Raw genomic sequence first — 15,897 nt, 5'->3', positions numbered from 1 at the left:
CCCGTGTCTCCTCCCGCTGCACCTCAGGCAAGGCAGGACGGGGAGGAGAATAAATTAAAGGCTAAAAAGGCCACTGGCATTTGCTAGCTGGAGGACAGAGCAGCAGGGCGGGTCCCCGGGTACCCAGGGGGGCTCCTGATCACAGGGAGAAAAAAAAGCCCCGATTGCAGATGGTCCCGGAAAGCCACCGTCCTCCCCTCCCTCTCCCGCACAGGTTCCTGTGCGACCCCCACGGCCCCCGCTCCCCTAAATGGTTTAAGGCACCGTCGTATGAGGAGGCAGGTAAAAACCCACCCGGAGCAGCCCCCGGCACAAGTCCCTGGAGAGGCAGGAAGCGGCGGGGGGCTCCAGGCTGAAGCGAAGTCCACTATAAATACATATAAATTCCACAAAATGTTTTCCTGCTCCTGTCCATGAGTCTGGGCCTGGGCTCAGGCTGCTTTGAGGAGTGTGTGTGGGGCAGCTGCAGGGGATGTGCTGCCTGAGACGGGATGGAGGCCGCTGGAGGGCTGGAGTCCTTTGCCAGGAGGTTTGGAAGTGCCGGGAGGAGGTCGGGACCAGTTCATGAATCCTCTGGGATGGTCAAGCAGATACAGGAGTGGCAAGAGGCCACGAGGGATGTGTGAGGCTCTCCTGGGTCCCCAGCTCTGGGTGCTGTCCCAGGGGAGCAGAGGTCCTGGTTGAGTCAATGGGACAGGTGGCCCCATTCTTGTAGAGTCCGTTGCTCAGGATTTTTATTACACACAAAAAAAAAAAAAGAAAAAAAAAAAGAATAAAGAAAAAAAGAAAATAAAAAGAAAAAAAAAAAATAAACTAAAACCCCGAGGTAAAAACCAAATGCCAGCAATCAGAAGGCGCCTGAGCTGCCTGAGCCCTGTCCTGTCACGAGTCCCTCCTCAGCTGGGATGTCCTTGCCCGGGCTCTGATCCTGGCCGTCCCCAGCCTCCCTCTGCAGCCGCCTCGGGGCTGTCTCCTCTTCGCCTCCCTCTTGCTGTGGGGGGGCCAAATGCCCGAACCGCGGCGGAGCCGGCTCTGAGGGGTGGCACGGGGGGTCTCCAGGGAGGCAGGGCTGGCTACATGCGGGAGGACGGGCTGGCCAGCTCGTAGAAGAGCAGGTAGGCATCACTGCTGCGCACGTGGCTCGAGGACATGGGGGTGACGCTGCAGAGAGGGGGAGAGGAGAGCTGTGAGCAGCGCGGACGGGATGCCCTGAGCAGGAGGTCCCTGCTCGCTGTCCCACCCCTGGCTCACCGGGAGTCGTTGAAGCTGTGCCACTCGCTGGACACAGGGCTCTTGCAGTAGGCTGTGTAGTGTCCCCCCATGGTGGTGCCCGAGTGGTTGGAGACGGCGTAGAGGTTGTAAACGGCGTGGTCTGTGTGGAGCAGGGGGGCTGCTCAGCCCTGCTGCCCCACAAAGTGCCAGCGCTGAGCCCCCCACACTGCCAGCAGCTCCAGCAGTGGATTCCGTGCCTCCCACCCCTCACGCCTCTGCCCCCTGCCAGCTGGGGACACCAGCAGCCCAGGAGTCACCAGGAGCTCAGGGCTGGGATTAGGGGCACGCAGGGGTCGGGACTCACTGCAGCTCTGCGAGGCAAATTCCCGGAGGTCCAGGTCCTTCAGCGGGAAGTTGACGAAGGTGGTGAGTTTGCTGCTTCGTATCCTGGCCTCGGAGAAGCGCTTCAGGTCTGGAGGGTCACATCAAGGAGCCAAAGGGACAAAGGGGAGCCTGCAATAATCCATCTCTCCCTCCCCACAACAGCCCCTGTCCCCATCCCTCTGCCCGAAGGATACGAAGCACCAGGATCTTGGGGAACTTCTGGATGCTGAATTTTTTGGTGCACCTTGTCCTGGCTTTGCAGCGACAACACGTCTGTGGGAGGCAAGCAGCACAAGCAGGAGGGTGAGGGCACTGCCCACATCCTGGCAACACAAGCACAGAGGGGAAGGGGCCCCAGCAAGCCCCCCTGCCCCGTACCGGTTTCTCGTCCCCATCCAGCACGTCCTCTTTGGTGAAGAGCCGGAGGCAATCCATGAGCGTCACCTCCCCGTAGCCTTTCTGTGGCAGTACAGTGATGGTTAGGGACAGGGAATGTGGGACAGGGAGCGTGGGACAGGGATCCCTGGGGCTCCCTCACCTTGGGGATGGGCAGGGACAAGTCCCAGAAGGGGTCGAAGGCTGTGGAGCAGTAGCCGCACTCACTGCAGGTCAGAGAACTCTTCAGCTGCCCAACGAAGAGGTCTGGTGGGGTGGGACAGAGCAGGGTGAGACTCCTGGTTCCCCACCCTGCTCCCAACCCAGCCCTGTCCTCCCTTCCCCCAGCCCTGCTCACCGCTGATGCGGCTGTCCTCCCTCTCTTGGTACCTCCTCCACATCTGCCGGCTCTTCTCATCGTCACTGCAAGGATGGGGACAAAGCAGGGCACTGAGCATGGCCTGAGGGACACCAGCCCCGCCACCCAGCCCGGAGGGACCCATGTGCTCACTGTCCCTGGGCTGGCCTTGCAGGCAGTGAACTCTTGTGGGGCTGTGCAGTGCCAGCACTTACGGGAGGTGATCCAGGGTGTCGGTGCTGGCCCGGGGCCGCACCAGCACACGGTTCACCTCGCTGTGCAGCCCGTCCAGCAGGAACCGCAGGAATTCCTGTGCATCCTGCTGGCTGCAAGACAGGGGGCATGGCCAGTGAGAGGCTGTGGGGGGCTCGGCTCCCCCCACCACCCTGCACCCACCCCCCTCACTTGTAGCCGACGAAGCGTGGGGCGTATCTCTGGATCTGCGTCTTGAACTCAGAGGGGCTCACACTCTCGTTGGGGGACGAGGTCCAGAGCAGCTGAATCAGCTTTGCAAACTCTGCAGGTAGAGAGGCAGGTCAGCAGTGGGGTGGCACGGCCATGGCCCCAAGGGGTCACAGCCACGCTCTGGGGTCCCAGGGCCTGATCCGCCAGGGCCAGGCAGCCCAAGGAGGAGCATCGAGCTCTGAGTGGGGGTCCTGCAGGCTGTGGGGTGTCCCAGGGATGTGCTGCAGGGATGTGCTGCAGAAATTGCTGCAGGGAAGCCCCCGCAGCCACCAGGGGCCGGGGATGGGCAGTTACCTGACATGAGCGCCGTGCGCATGCGGCTGTTGTTGTTGAGGTCCCGCAGGTACTGGTTCTGCAGGCAGTAATCCCGCAGCTCCTTGGTGTTGCTCAGGCACTGCAGGATGGAGTTCATGAAGCACTGGGGGAGGCAGAAGAGAAAACCATGGCAACAGGGAGCAGAGGGAGGCAGGCCATGGCAGGGGGACACCTGGGGCGGGCAGGCACAGGACAGGGATGAAGCCATGAGGAGCAGGGGAAGCTCTTCCTCAGGCAGCATCGTGGGGAGAGGGGTGCAGGGAGCTGCTGGGGTGAGGGTGTTTGGGGAGAGGTGGAGGCACAGGGCTCCCCCTGCCCCACAGATGTTCCCAGTGTGAGCAGGAGGCCTGGGGACACACTCACCGTGTTGCCGAGGTTCCGCAGGCCGGTCAGCCCCTGCACGGCCTTGGAGCTCTGCAGAGAGAGGGAACAGGGCTGGAAGGGTGGCAGGCTGGCCATGCCTGTGGGCAGCCCAGCGAGGCCATGGTGCCACAGAGCTGCCCGTGGAGTGGACCCTCAGGTGCCAGCAGAGGCCCCATCCCGCTGTGACATCATGGGCAGCACCGAGCAGCTCTCTGGGCCAAGGGCCTGGTCACAAACCATGGCTGCCCTGCCCCGTCCTGCTGGCCCAGGACAACGCACAGGGCTCAAAGTTCTCCCTGCCTGGCAACGCTTTTGCCCCATGCCCAGGATTGCAGGTCAGGCCAGCAGCCCAGGCTGCCTCCCCTGGGGACACTGGCTCATGGCAGTGCCCTGGGCCTGCCCCTTGCTGCAGGAGGAGCACGGTGCCCTGTCACTGCCTGTCTGGTCCATGCCAGCCATCCATCCCCTCCAGGACACCCCGCACAAGCACAGCCCAGACTTTGACACAGCCGTTTTTGCAGGATAAAGTCCACCTGGGAAAGTGCAAGCCCAGCCATTGTGACAGCCAGCCCAGAGAACAGGGCTGCGTGCCCAGCGGTGCCTTCCCAGCCACTTGCTGTGCGCAGCCCTGGCTGTGCTGCACCTGTGCCATGGCAATTCCAGGTGCTCCAGGTGCTCCTTGAGCCGGAAAAAGCGAAGATGGGCATGGGCAGCATGACACCAAGAAGCGTCATCACTCTTTGCTGGAGAGACGAGAGCACAGAGGGTTCTAGGGGTGCCAGCATGCAGGACAGGATGCTTCTGGGGGGCACTGGTGAGAGGCCAGGGGTCCTGCTCCCAGCCCTGCATAGGGAGCAGGATGAACCTCCCCGGAGCAGGGTGGGGGTCTGACAGGGCCTGCGGGGTCACCCTGCTGATGGTGCTCCCCCAGATGCCCAGGATTTAAGGATCCTTAGGCAAACAGCCCAGCTGCCCACCTCAGGCTTGAGGAGGAGGAGAGGAGGCGAGAGGAGGGGAGGGGGCCCAGCAGCTCCGAAATAGCAGCAGCTGGTGTGTGTGTGGGAGGTGCTGAGCACCCAGCCCTGACAGCAGCCCAAAATAACCCAGATCCAGTTACACGTGCTCCTTAGCGACGGCGCAGGCATCACCCACCGCGGCAGGGACCGGCACCAGCAGGGACCCGGCCATCCTGCGTGGGCACACGTGGCTCTGCCAGACTGACCGGCTGCCTTCTGTGCCATCAAGTGCCCCCTCAGTGCCCAGAGCGCAGGGGTGTCCCCAGATGTGGCTGCTCATGGCTGTCAATGCCGGGGGGTTGCTGTCCAAAAGTGCCAGGCAGCTCCCCGGTGCCTTCCTGGGCTTGGGGCAGGTTCAGCTGGGCACAGGGTGCCAGCAGGATGTGACAGGTCAGTACCATGCCACGGCTGGAGGAGCTGGCCTGGCTCTGGTCCCTGAGCAGATGGCCACAGGAGAGGAGGGCCTGTGTCCCAACAACCTACATCCATCCCTCGGAGGATCCGAGCCCCAAGGCCCTGCTCGTGTCCCCATACCAACCCCAGGGAAGGTCACGGTGCCAGGGGTGAGCAGCAACCCCTGGGAGCTGCCCCAGTGTGCCCCAGCCATCCCCACCAGGACATGCTGGTCCAGTTGCCCTGGTTGGGCAGCTCCCACCGTGTGCCAGGAGGGACCGGCCAGTCCTGCCCCTGTGGGTGCAAACCTCCCCACAGATCCTGCATTCCCCCACAGCCAGGTCCCAGCTGTCCTCACAGAGCCTGGAACAGCCCCAGGGGAAGGCTGGACCTGAGGAGGGGGTGTCAGGTGCTCCCCTAGCGTGGCACAAGCCCTGTGTGCACCGAGGTGTTATTTCCCCCCCTGGATTTCCCTCCCCTGGGTGACTCAACTCCAGCTAATCCCCCTCTCCCGTACAGGGCTTTATCTAGGACACGACATGCTCAGAGGCGGTGAAGGAGAGCTGGCTCACGCGGCGCGGCTGGGGACTCCCCGAGGCTGCACCGCAGGACGGGGACAAGGAACAGGCGATGGGGACAAGGGACAAGATCCTGACCGTCCTGCCCCATCCAGGTCCGCATGCCAGGAGCCTGTTGGGGCAGCAGGACAAGCAGAGCAGCCAGACTTACATAAGTGCCCAGCCCCTGCCCTCCTTGCCCCTTGCTCTGCCATCGCTGCAGGAAAGATCTGTCCCGGCACTGTGGCTCTGGGCACAGCCGAGTTCACTCCGATGACACTGCCAAGGGGCTCGGTGTGGCCAGCAGACCCTACCTTACGGTGGGACACAGGGACCTGGCCAAGGTCACCGCAAGGACAGGGCTGGGAGAGGAACCCAGGTGTCCTGACACGTGCAGTTCACCTGCTCCCTCCCACCCTGGGACACCGGGACACGCCGTCCCCACGGGCAGCTGAGAGGGCACCCACCCCCAGGCACCCATCCTCGGGCACAGGGCATGGCACAGGGCACCCCGAGCTCCCCAGGAAGGGCAAGGGGTGTCCCCTTCTCCGCCCCCAAGCCGGGGGACGGGGGGCTGCGGGCATCTCGTACCTTGGTCTTGTTGAGGACGAGCCCTACGAAGGTGGAGACCAGCAGGGACCCTGGCATGGAGGTGCGGGGCCGCAGGTCCTTGTGAAGGTCGGGGAGCGCGGGGGGCTCCTCGGGCAGCGTCACGGTGTAGGAGTCCCTCATGGTGGCCCCGGCGGGCACCGCAGGACGGCGGGGAGCAGCCGCGGGCAGCGGGGTGTCAGGGACCACCGGCCGGGCCGCCCTCGCCCAGGGCCGGCTGCAGCCGGGGGCGCGGGGCCGGGCGCGGAGCCCCCCGTGCTGGGCGTGCGGGGCCGGAGCCGGTGCCGGCTGCGGGGCTGACGGCACCTGAGCGGCTCTGACATCAAATGGGTGGAGAGGCGGCAGCCGGGCTCGGTGACGGCTCGGTGACGGCTCGGTGACGGCCAGCCCCCGCGCACCGCGTGGTACAGCGCGCCGGGAGCCAGGGGGGCCCGCGAGGGGCGGCTCTGCCCCGGGGACACGCTCCGGAACGGGGCGGCGACACCGCCCCGGCTCCGGGGGGCTGCGGAGGGCTGCGATGCCCTCTCGGCAGCTCTCTCAGAACGGCTCCCGTACCCCAACACCGGCACCGCGGGGGCAGAGGGGAGCGGGGCGGCAGCCGGAGGAGCGCCTGCCCCCCCAGCGCTCCCCCCGTGCTCCCAGCCCGGCGTGCCCAGGGCCGGTGGCACCGGCTGCCCGGCCCCGGGAACGCTGTGCTCCGGGCAGGCGCTGGGCACGGAGAGGGGCTCTCCAGCTGGGGGTTACTCGCCAAAATTGCCGTGGTAAAAGTGGGGCGGTCCCACAGCATGTGGGGGCAAGGGGTGCCTGTGCTCAGAGAGGGGCTGCGGGCTTCCAGACAGGGTTGTGGGACTCCCGGACATGTGCCTTTCCTGCAGTGCCAATGCCAGGTTCCCAGGCAGTGATATTTTGGGGGAACCCCCCTCTTTGGGGGATGCATTAGCGCTGAGCTCAGAGGATATTTCAGCGCCCTGCGCTGGGGAAAACTCCCCGCACTTCCTACGTGGAGCAAAGACCCCACCTGGTGTCTCGCCTCGGTAAACTGAGGCACGGCACGGGCAGGGCTCCAGCTCTTCTCCTGCAGCAAGGGCAGATGCGGAGACTGGCAGGGAGCCCGGGTGTCCTGCGTCCTCGTCCTGCGTCTCCCGCTGCTTCACCCCTCTGACCGCGGCAGGACGAGCGCTGGAGCCCTGCGCCGACTGTGCGTGCCCAGGTGTTCTTCTGCCTGCTCAGGGAAATTTCCACGGGCAAGCAGGGCAGGGAGTGCGGGTGAGCTGCTCTGACCGAGCCACAGCCTCCAACCTCACCGAGAGGGCTCTAAGAAGAGCCTCCTTTCCTCCTCTGGAGCCCCCAAAAAAACCCCATCCAGAGGCAGGGGCTGCTGCATCTGCAGCCCTCCCTGTCGAGCGGAGCTCGGCACAGCCAGCGGAGGGGCTGGCTGGGGACGGGGGGGAGGAGGGAGGAAAGGAGGGAGACTATTTTTGGCACCAGCAAAAATATCTGAGGAGGCATCTTGCAGCGTTATTCATCTGCAGGGCCAGGGCTCTTTTGCATCACAACAGGAGGCCTGTCGTAATCGGGGCCTGCGCTCACACGTGTGTACATGTACACACCCCGCGCTGTGTACGGCGTACACACACACGGGAACACGGTGTGCGCGCCGGGGCACACACCCCACTGCCCTCCTGCAGCCTGTCAGCCTGCCCAGGGACACAGCCTAAACCTCCAGGCTGTGGCACAGCTCCCCAAAATCCAGGGCTTCTGCCACCCCACAGGATGGGCACCGGTGCACAGCCAGCCCCGAGCGCTGTGCAGGGAGCTGGGGCAGCTCTCCCTGCGGGGATGCACGGTGCTGGCCCAGCCGGTTCCATGGCAGGAGGGCGGTTCAGCCACATCCCGTGTTGAACCTCGTGCCCCGGTGACGCCGAGCGCCCCAGACCGAATTCTCCTCCAGCCGGAGACAGGCGTGCAGGCTCTGAGGGCGAGGCTGGAGCGGGAGAGAGAAGGGGACACCCGGTGGGATGGCACCACCCAGAGCCAGGCCCTTGCCCTCAGCTGGCCCCTCTGCAGCGGTGACCTTCTGCCGCGGGCAGAGGTTGCCACGGGCCCGGTTGGCACCGCGGTGACAGGCAGGGCCAGCCAGCCCTGGCTGCGGGCCAGCGATGTCAGCTGCTCAGGATGGGACTGCGGAGAGCTGCCGGCGGTTCTGTGGGTGGCCCTGGCCTTCTGACCCTATGTACACCCGGGGTGGTTAATGGGCCGGCACAGCTCCAGTCCTGCCCCCTGCCAGATTGCCCTTCCCGGGAGCCAGCACCGCCCTGCAGCTCCGCAGGCACAGCCTCTCGCTGAAACCACACCTTCACACACCTCCCTTTGCCCATGGGGTGGTAAACTGAGGCACGAAGTGATGGTGAGGGGAAGGACACACAGAGACACCTTCACTCCTGGCTGCAAACCCCTGTGGATGGCGGTTTCTGTGGCACAGAGGCGGGAGGCAGAGGTGGAAAACGGGATGGGAGGAGGCAGGGGCCAGCCCCGTTGTCGCCTGGCTGCGTCAGGAGTGGGTGCTGCTGACACTGCCCTCGGGGCTGGGCAATGGGGCAGAACCGATGGCAGCTCCGGGGCTGCAGCCTGCGCTTGTTTCCGGCACCTGGCACGGCCGCAGGCACCCAAGTCTGGTTTACGATCGGGACATTTGCTTCCCGGCTTGGGAAAGGGAGGGAATAAAGCACAGCAGTGGAAAATAGCAGGTGTGCCCATCAAAGCACCAAGGAAACCTAAGCCAGTGTCACTGACCCTGCCTCCCCTGGCATGGGTGTCTGTCCCAACACCCTGAGCCACCTTTGCCACCTATCAGCCCAGGCTTGTTCACATGTAGACCACAGTGCTGTGGTTTGTGACTTGCACAGCCCCTGCTGCCCCCAGACATCCCACGGGAGCAGCCTGGCACCCCACCACAGTGTGTGGGCACATGGGGTGGGGACCCTGCAGTGGCAGTGTGGGCTTCTGTGAGAGCCAGCGGCTCCAGCAGCTGCTGGGTCCCCCCTTGGTCCCCCCCACCAGGGCCTGGTGTGGGAGGGGGAGGCAGGAATTCCCTTCCACAGCTCTGATCCTCCACTGCCCTGACTCCCCAGCCCGCTCCCTCACCCCAGGACTGGGGCCAGGCATGAGGCAGCGGGTCCCACACCACGGCAGGGCACTGCTGAAGGTGGTTCTGTGGGGGAAGGCACAGGGAGGGATGTGGGGGCACTGGCTTCAAAGGGAAACATTGCTGGGGGATTTTTTTCTGCTTTCCTATGAGCAGGACAGGACTTCTCGCGGTTTGGCAGATGGCGGTGGGACAGAGACGCAGGGAAGCAAAGGGCAGGTCAGACCATGGGTAAATGGAGGGTGACTGGAAAGACAGCGGGAGACAACGCAGGCAGAGCCTGGCCAGATCTTGGAAGGAAACCTGAGTGGAAAATTACCAGGCTGCTCCCCTGCACGGGCTGCGTGTGCGGTGCCTGCTCCCGGCCCGGGCTGGGGCTCTGGGGACGCTGCAGCACCGATGGGGACGTGAGGTACCGAGTACCTGCCAACACATGTGGTGCTTCCCAGAGCAGCGCTGCCATGGGGAACCCCCTGCTCTGGGCACAGGTTGGGGCACAGGGCCCCAAAGTGCCAGCAGTGCATGGTGCCAGGGAACTGGCATCGCTGGGCATCGAGTCACTGTGGCAGAGCCAGCACCAGACAAACCAGCTGTCCCAGCACGATGAGTGCCCAGCCTGCTCATGTCACCTTCCCTATCTGGGATGAGGCAGCAGGAAATCCTCGTCAGCCCCACATGGGGCCAGAGCCGTCACCTGCTGTCACATGCATGCAGAAAGTGCAGCGGGCACAATCCTGGGCACAGGCTGCTCCTGCCTCCTTGGGGAACGTCCCCTGCGAGCACAGCCCCTCGGAGGACACCCGCCCGCCCGCCCGCACACGGCTGCCTCAGCAGCTCCAGCCGGGAATGCTGCGCCAGCAAGGGCATCTCGGAGGGTCACACGCAGAAACCGAGGCACGGAGCAGCACAATCAGGTTCCCAGGCAGAGTGCGGGTGCCTCAGGCTCCTCAGCTCACCACAAGCACGGCCCACATCCCCTCCCAGCACAGCTCCGTCCCCCACCCCAGCCAGCCCCGCGTACCGTGGGGTCCTGGGCGGACGCGTCGCAGTGCTCATCGCTCCTCTCACAGGGCTGGCTGGCGCAGCGGGTGCCCGAGGGTGGCAGGGTGGCCTGAGAGGGGCTGAGGTGGCCGGTGGAGAAGCTGCCGTGGTGGCTTCTCCTCCCGTAGCTCTCCAGGTAGCCACGCACGTAGTCGGAGTGACTGGCAGCCTGGTAGAGACCCTGCAGGTTGCCGAGCTCCGGCCGGCCGCGGGTGCTGAGCGCGCCGGCCGCGGGCAGGTAGGCGCTGTCTGAGGTGTGCAGCCCCGAGAAATCCCTCGCCAGGTCCGAGTGGCTGATGGATTTGTGGCGGCTCAGGGGCGCTGTGGAGGGCAGGTAGCCCGTGGGGCTGCCGCTGAAAGTGTAGCAGGCACCACCGCTGAGCCCGGTGCCGGGCGGCCGCGGCTGCGTGCGGATGTACGAGGGGCTCAGGCGGATGCTGGGGTCGGGGTACAGCCGGCTGCTGTCATAGCCGCCGGTGGGGGACAGCCCCCCAGCGTGGTGGTAGCGGGGGGACGGCAGGTAGCTGGCTTTGAAGCCGATTTTGTCGCTGTCTGCGTAGGTGGGGGACAGGGTGGATCCATAGGAGCTGTAGGAGCTGTAGCCGCTGGGCACTTTGCTGTAGGTGGTCTCGGCGTAGCGGGAGGAGTCCACGTATCGCTTCAGCGTGGAGGAGAGCTGGGACATGCTGGAGGCTGGGGGTCAGCAGGGTGTCCCGGAGGCATCGGCTGCAAGGGAAGAGCCCAGGGATCAGCACAGCAGGGCACCCACCAGATCCCGCAGAGCAGCTCCTGCCTCGCCTGGCGATCCTGGGAGACACAGGGGATCCAGGGGCTATTGGTCCCAGTATGGCCGTGGCTCCTGCCACCTGCCAGCCTTCCTGGAGAGCCTGGGACAGCAGAACCCGGCTGGCACTGCCACCCCATGCTCCCAGACACCTCATACCACAGAAGGGAGCCCCAGGGCACAGCCAGATGCACCCAACATCCCCACAGACACCAAGGAACTGCAGCAGTCACCTCTGCCCCAGCCCTGGCATCCCTGCCACACCATCCCGTGGCTGTCCCACTCCTGGGGGTGGAGTGAGGCACTCTCCAATGCCTCCTCCAGGAGGCCTGGTCACAGGATGGTGCTCAGGCCCAGCTCTGGCTGAGACAGGCAGGTGGGATGGACTGATCCAGCCAGCCCAGCACTTTTCCCTGGTTACTCACAGGGAGCGCTGGGGCTTGGCAATGGGGCTGACATTTCAGTGAGAGGGAAACTGAGGCAAGGTCAGCATCTGAACAGCTTTCCTGTCTCCCTGCCATGGCTGTGCCCCACGAGCCCCCATCAGTAATTCAAGCCGAGAGTCGTCCTGGTGAGGTGGCAGCCGTGCCCCTGCCAGCCGGGCAGAGCCAGCCCTCGGTCCCCACAGAGAGCTGGTGGCTCCCACACAGGGCAAGAGAGGAATACACAGAGACAGGGACAGAGGCCCCCAGAGCACACACAGAGCCAACCCGGAGTAGGGACAGGGCAGCGTGGCAGCCAGCAGTCCCCAAACACAGGCTGTCAGGAGCTGGAGGAGAGTTTACCCTCAGCACCCACACTGGCTGGATCCCTACCTGTCCTGGGCTGTGGGTGGCTCTGGAGCAGGCAGGACCCCAGCCGAGCTCCTCTGCCCCGGCTGCTGGTGCTCAGCTCCCGGGGTGACTGGTGTCCCTTCCCTGGCAGGACAGTGGCTCATGTGGCTCCGAGAGTCTCCAGTCACCCGGGAGATGACCCTGATTCAAAGGCTTTTCCCAGCCCAGCCAGGGCGGGCTCTGGCCCGGCTCCAAGCCAGGAGGTGCCGGTTCCTGCTCTTGGCCCGTCCCTTGCACGGCCCCGGCGGCTCCGAGGGCACAGCCGGGCTTGGGGACAGGAGCTGGATCCCGGCAAGAGGAGCCCCCGGGGGTCACTCCCTGCCTGGCCCTGGGGGGACACCTCCTCCTGCTCAGAGCCCCGCAGGGTGAGCATGCAAACACCCGGGAATGCTTTAGGAGAGGGTGAGGAGAGACAGCAGCCAGCCCCCGTGGGCTCCTGCCTGGCAGCCTGGCTCTGCTGTTCTTGCCCAGGGAGCAGCATCCCACAGCAGAGAGGGAAATATTTACAAGCAGCAGCGAGGTGGAGCGCACAGACCTGTTTGGGGACGGAGGCTGAAGGGTGAATAATCTGCTCCCAGGCAAGGGCTCCACAAAACACCCGGCTCGTCCCAGCCTGGCTGCGGCTGCCCTCACCAGGAGCGTGGCTCTGCCAGTCAGGATTTGACATAGGCAGTGGGGAATTTCGCTCAGAAGGAGTGGGACCCCAGCCAAGGGACTGGCACTCGAGTGCCAGGATGAGAATGACGGAGCCCCTGGGCTCCCAGGGAGCACATGCCTGGCTGCCTGCCCTGCTGGGGCACGGGGCAGCCTGGCACACGGACTGCCCCTGCTCCCCACCTTGCCAGCAGAGATGATCTTGGCTTGGGACGGTGCCAGGACAGTCCCACGCCATCATCCCCTGCCAGGTGCCCACGGTTTGTCCTGGCACCAGCAGCAGCAGGAGAGCACCAGCTCGGGAACAGGAGGGCAGCAGGTGCTCCTGGCAGCAGGACAGGTCTCCACAGGGCAGCACCTGCCCTGGGGATGCGGAGGAGGCGATGGAGGGATGCAGGGTCAGGAGCGGGCACTGGCCCCGGACACGGGAGCTACCCCATTCCTTGGGAAGAGAGGCCTTACCATGCAGGAATATCACATCTGCCAGGCTTGCCTGTGCTTCCAAGTCCCCATGTCAAATCCGAGCAGACCCCAGGGCGGCGGGAGAGCGGAGCGTGGCAGGAGCCAGAGGAGCTGAGGGGGTGTGAGAAAACCCCGGTTCCTCCCAGCGCTTCCTGGGCTGCCTGGCCCCTCCCTACCCGTCATTGTGCTGAGCTTTCCTCCTGCCTGGCAAAGCCTTGGGGCCAGCATGGCTGAGTCAGGGCCTCCTGCACCCTCATCATCCTCGCGGGGTGTCAGGGGAAGCTGAGGCACAGGAATGTCCGGTCTGAGTTCACGTGGCCAGGGAGGAGCAGTGCCACGACATGGGAGAGGGACACCATGGGGCTGCTCAGGGTGCTGGGGAGTCCTGCCCTGGCCTCCAGCACCGGCAGCCTCCCCGGTGGGAAGCTCAGCTCAAAGGGAGGAGGCAGAACCCTCACTCTGGGGGCAGAGAAGCAGAGCCCCTGCTCTGTCCCCAGCTGTTGTCCTGCCCGTGTCCAGTGGCAGGTGTCCCCTCTGTCCTGCCCGTGTCCAGTGGCAGGTGTCCCCTCTGTCCTGCCCGTGCCCGGTGGCAGCTGTCCCCCTCGGTGGCCACGGAGCCCCAGAGCGGGCTCAGCTCAGCTTACACAGCGCTGGCTCCATCCAAGGTGTCACAGCACAGCTGCTTCTCGCTTACGCAGGCTCGGAGCTGTGTCCCCTGTCCCCTGAGACACAATGTCCCAGCCTGGAGGTTACGTGGGAGCTCCCAGGACTCTGCAGTGGTGGAGGCAGAGAGGGGACCCTGTGGGAGGCACTTTGCACGCTCCAGAGTACGAGTGGTTTGGGGCTGAGGGGCTCTGTGTCCGGCTGAGCGTGCCAGCAGGGTGGGACAGCCTCCTACCCTCCATTCCCCAAGGGAAACAAGGCACAGAATCCCTCCAGGTATCCATTTCCCTCCGGGAAGGGTGACGCCGAGCAGCCCGGGGGGGAATGTGCCACGAAACGCTTGTTCCCTGGAAGGGACTGGAGTCACCCTTGTCGACAGATGGGGACTGCAGTGCCTCTGCCACAGCCCCCCAGCACTCCCACCCCCCTAAGTGCCAGGCCATGCCCAAGGTCACTCATCCAGCCCGGCCAGGGCCCTTCCCCTGCCAGCCCTGGGTCTGAGAACCCTCCAAGCCCACAGCACATGGCCGGGAGTCATCGCCCCGGCCTCGCTGCGTGCTGCTGACACATCCCCACCCTGCTGCCCCCGGGCAGCAACCCCCAAACCCACGGGGGACCCTGACGTAAGAGCCAGGGCATGAGTTACTGCTCTGAGGTCTGTGGGTGGCCAAAAAAAGAAGGGACCCTCGGGCAGGCGGCTCTGCCCATGCCGGGGGACGAGGAGGGTGCTGGGGAGGGCGGCTCAAAGCCAGAATTTTGTGCGTGAACTCTGGAGATAAACCTCTCCCCCTTATCCAGCTGAAGGAAGGGAGGGGCAGCGTTGTCTGTGCCCGTGTCCCCCTCCCCGGGGCGGTGTCCCCACGGCACTCACCTGCATGTGGCGCGGGTGGCCGATGGGTGCTCAGGGCACGGCGAGGGACCACCAGCCAGGCATTCGGGGATGCCCTCGGGGCTGATCCTGCCTCCGTGGGGAGCTTGCCCCGGCACCGGAGATGGGCGATGTGGAGATGGGCAGCAGCCGAGCCCTTTGCAGGGGACAGGACACCCCCGGCTCAGCCCCTCCACCCCGGGACGGAGCGCGGTGGCCGGAGGGGGCCGAGCCCGAGGGTTGTGGGGCCACGTAAAAACACCACCGCAGAAATTCAGGGCTCAGGTTACCAGCCAGATAAATATAGTGTCTCTATCTGACCTCACAGGGCGCTGAAATGCTCCTCTCGCATTCCAGCCTGGGGAGGCTTAAAGGGGACGTGAAGCCGGGGGGGCTGGTGGCCCACGGCAAGGGGGTGCCGGGAGGGGAGGCTGCGGGGATAGCGGGGGCTGTGGGAATGGAGAAGGAGAACTGAGGGTAAGCGTGAGGAAGGGAGAGATTTGGGGAGGGAAGTCGAGGTCCAGGACGGAAAGAATAGAGGAAGGATTAAGGGAAGGAGCCGGGGGGGGGACACAAATTGATGTGTGGGGGGCAGGGAGGCACAAAAAAGGGGTGGTCGTGGTTGCCAGCAAGGTCTGGAGAAGAGCTTCAGGCTGAGGGGAGGAGTTGGACTGGGTTTTGCCCTCCTTGGGGTGAGCTGTAGGGAGAAGAGCCCCCCCTAAACCTTCAGCAAAGGTGGGCATGGGGCAGCTGGCGTGGCGTGGCCACCCCCGGTGGATCCATGGGGACACCGGGCTCCGGGACGCCTGACCCGCCCGGGGTACGGCACCTGCGTGGCCGTGACTCAGCGAGCATCTGCCGAGGATAATGAGGAGGGATGTAATTAGGGTGGCATCTTCCTCCCTCCCTCCCGCCTGGCTCCAGCCCTTAGACAGGGAGGGACGCGTCGGGGCGTCGCTCTGGGAGGTGGCGCAGGGTCACCAATGGTGTTAGGGGGTGGTGGCAGGGTTCCGCTGGTGGCTCCTGGTGCCGGGGTGGCACCTCAACCCGTGGCACCTCAACCCTGGGTATGGCTGCTCCGGAGCACACGGGAGCCCCTGGCAGACCCCGGCAGCGTTTGGGCACAGGGGCTCCAGCAGGAGCCAGGCACAGGAGCTCTGGGACACGGACACACCCAGCCCCGCTCCCATGGCCACTTCCATCCCTGGCAACTCCCTCCCCAGAGGATGGATAGGCCAGGACCAGACCTGCTCCCCTGCTCTGCCTCCCTGCCACCACCGAGGGGACTGGGTGGCCTCTGGGATGGAGCGGGGCTTTAGGGACAGGGATGGAGACAAAGGGTCCCCACGCAGGGGGCCACGCTCCAGGCGGACAGGAGGGGGTTGCCCTGCCCAGGAAAG

The 15,897-nt window shown here is 65.1% G+C and overlaps 1 protein-coding gene across 2 annotated transcripts; it reads right to left on the bottom strand.

Moving 5' to 3' along the window:
- Positions 1–933: 933 nt before the first annotated feature.
- USP2 (ubiquitin specific peptidase 2) lies at positions 934–14,778 on the bottom strand. 2 transcript variants are annotated; one of them, XM_058856899.1, is made up of 13 exons: positions 14,501–14,778; positions 10,214–10,959; positions 3,473–3,523; positions 3,089–3,212; positions 2,735–2,846; positions 2,545–2,655; positions 2,330–2,394; positions 2,135–2,238; positions 1,975–2,055; positions 1,791–1,869; positions 1,577–1,684; positions 1,252–1,372; positions 934–1,161 (listed from the first exon to the last, which is right to left on the bottom strand). In XM_058856899.1, exons 2-13 carry the CDS (start codon positions 10,916–10,918, stop codon positions 1,074–1,076), a joined length of 1,749 nt encoding a protein of 582 aa, XP_058712882.1. In that variant the 5' UTR covers positions 10,919–10,959; positions 14,501–14,778; the 3' UTR covers positions 934–1,073. The 2 variants fall into 2 exon arrangements, with proteins under 2 accessions (XP_058712882.1, XP_058712883.1); XM_058856900.1 differs by lacking the exons at positions 10,214–10,959; positions 14,501–14,778 and adding an exon at positions 6,030–7,440.
- Between the last annotated feature and the right edge of the window lie 1,119 nt (positions 14,779–15,897).

Source organism: Poecile atricapillus, chromosome 25, assembly GCF_030490865.1.
Source record: "Poecile atricapillus isolate bPoeAtr1 chromosome 25, bPoeAtr1.hap1, whole genome shotgun sequence".
Taxonomy (NCBI): Eukaryota; Metazoa; Chordata; class Aves; order Passeriformes; family Paridae; genus Poecile; species Poecile atricapillus.
Note: the sequence above shows the minus strand (reverse complement) of the source record. Positions and strands in the feature narration are given on the sequence as shown.

Bases quoted from the DNA above. Each gene is read 5' to 3' on its own strand.
- USP2 (XM_058856899.1), bottom strand. From the start codon at position 10,918: ATGTCCCAGCTCTCCTCCACGCTGAAGCGATACGTGGACTCCTCCCGC. The intron at 3,524-10,213 runs GTACGCGGGGCT...CTCTCTCTGCAG, and splicing joins CGTCCGCCCAGGACCCCACG to AGCTCCAAGGCCGTGCAGGG. The intron at 2,656-2,734 runs GTGAGGGGGGTG...CCTGTCTTGCAG, and splicing joins CCACGCTTCGTCGGCTACAA to CCAGCAGGATGCACAGGAAT.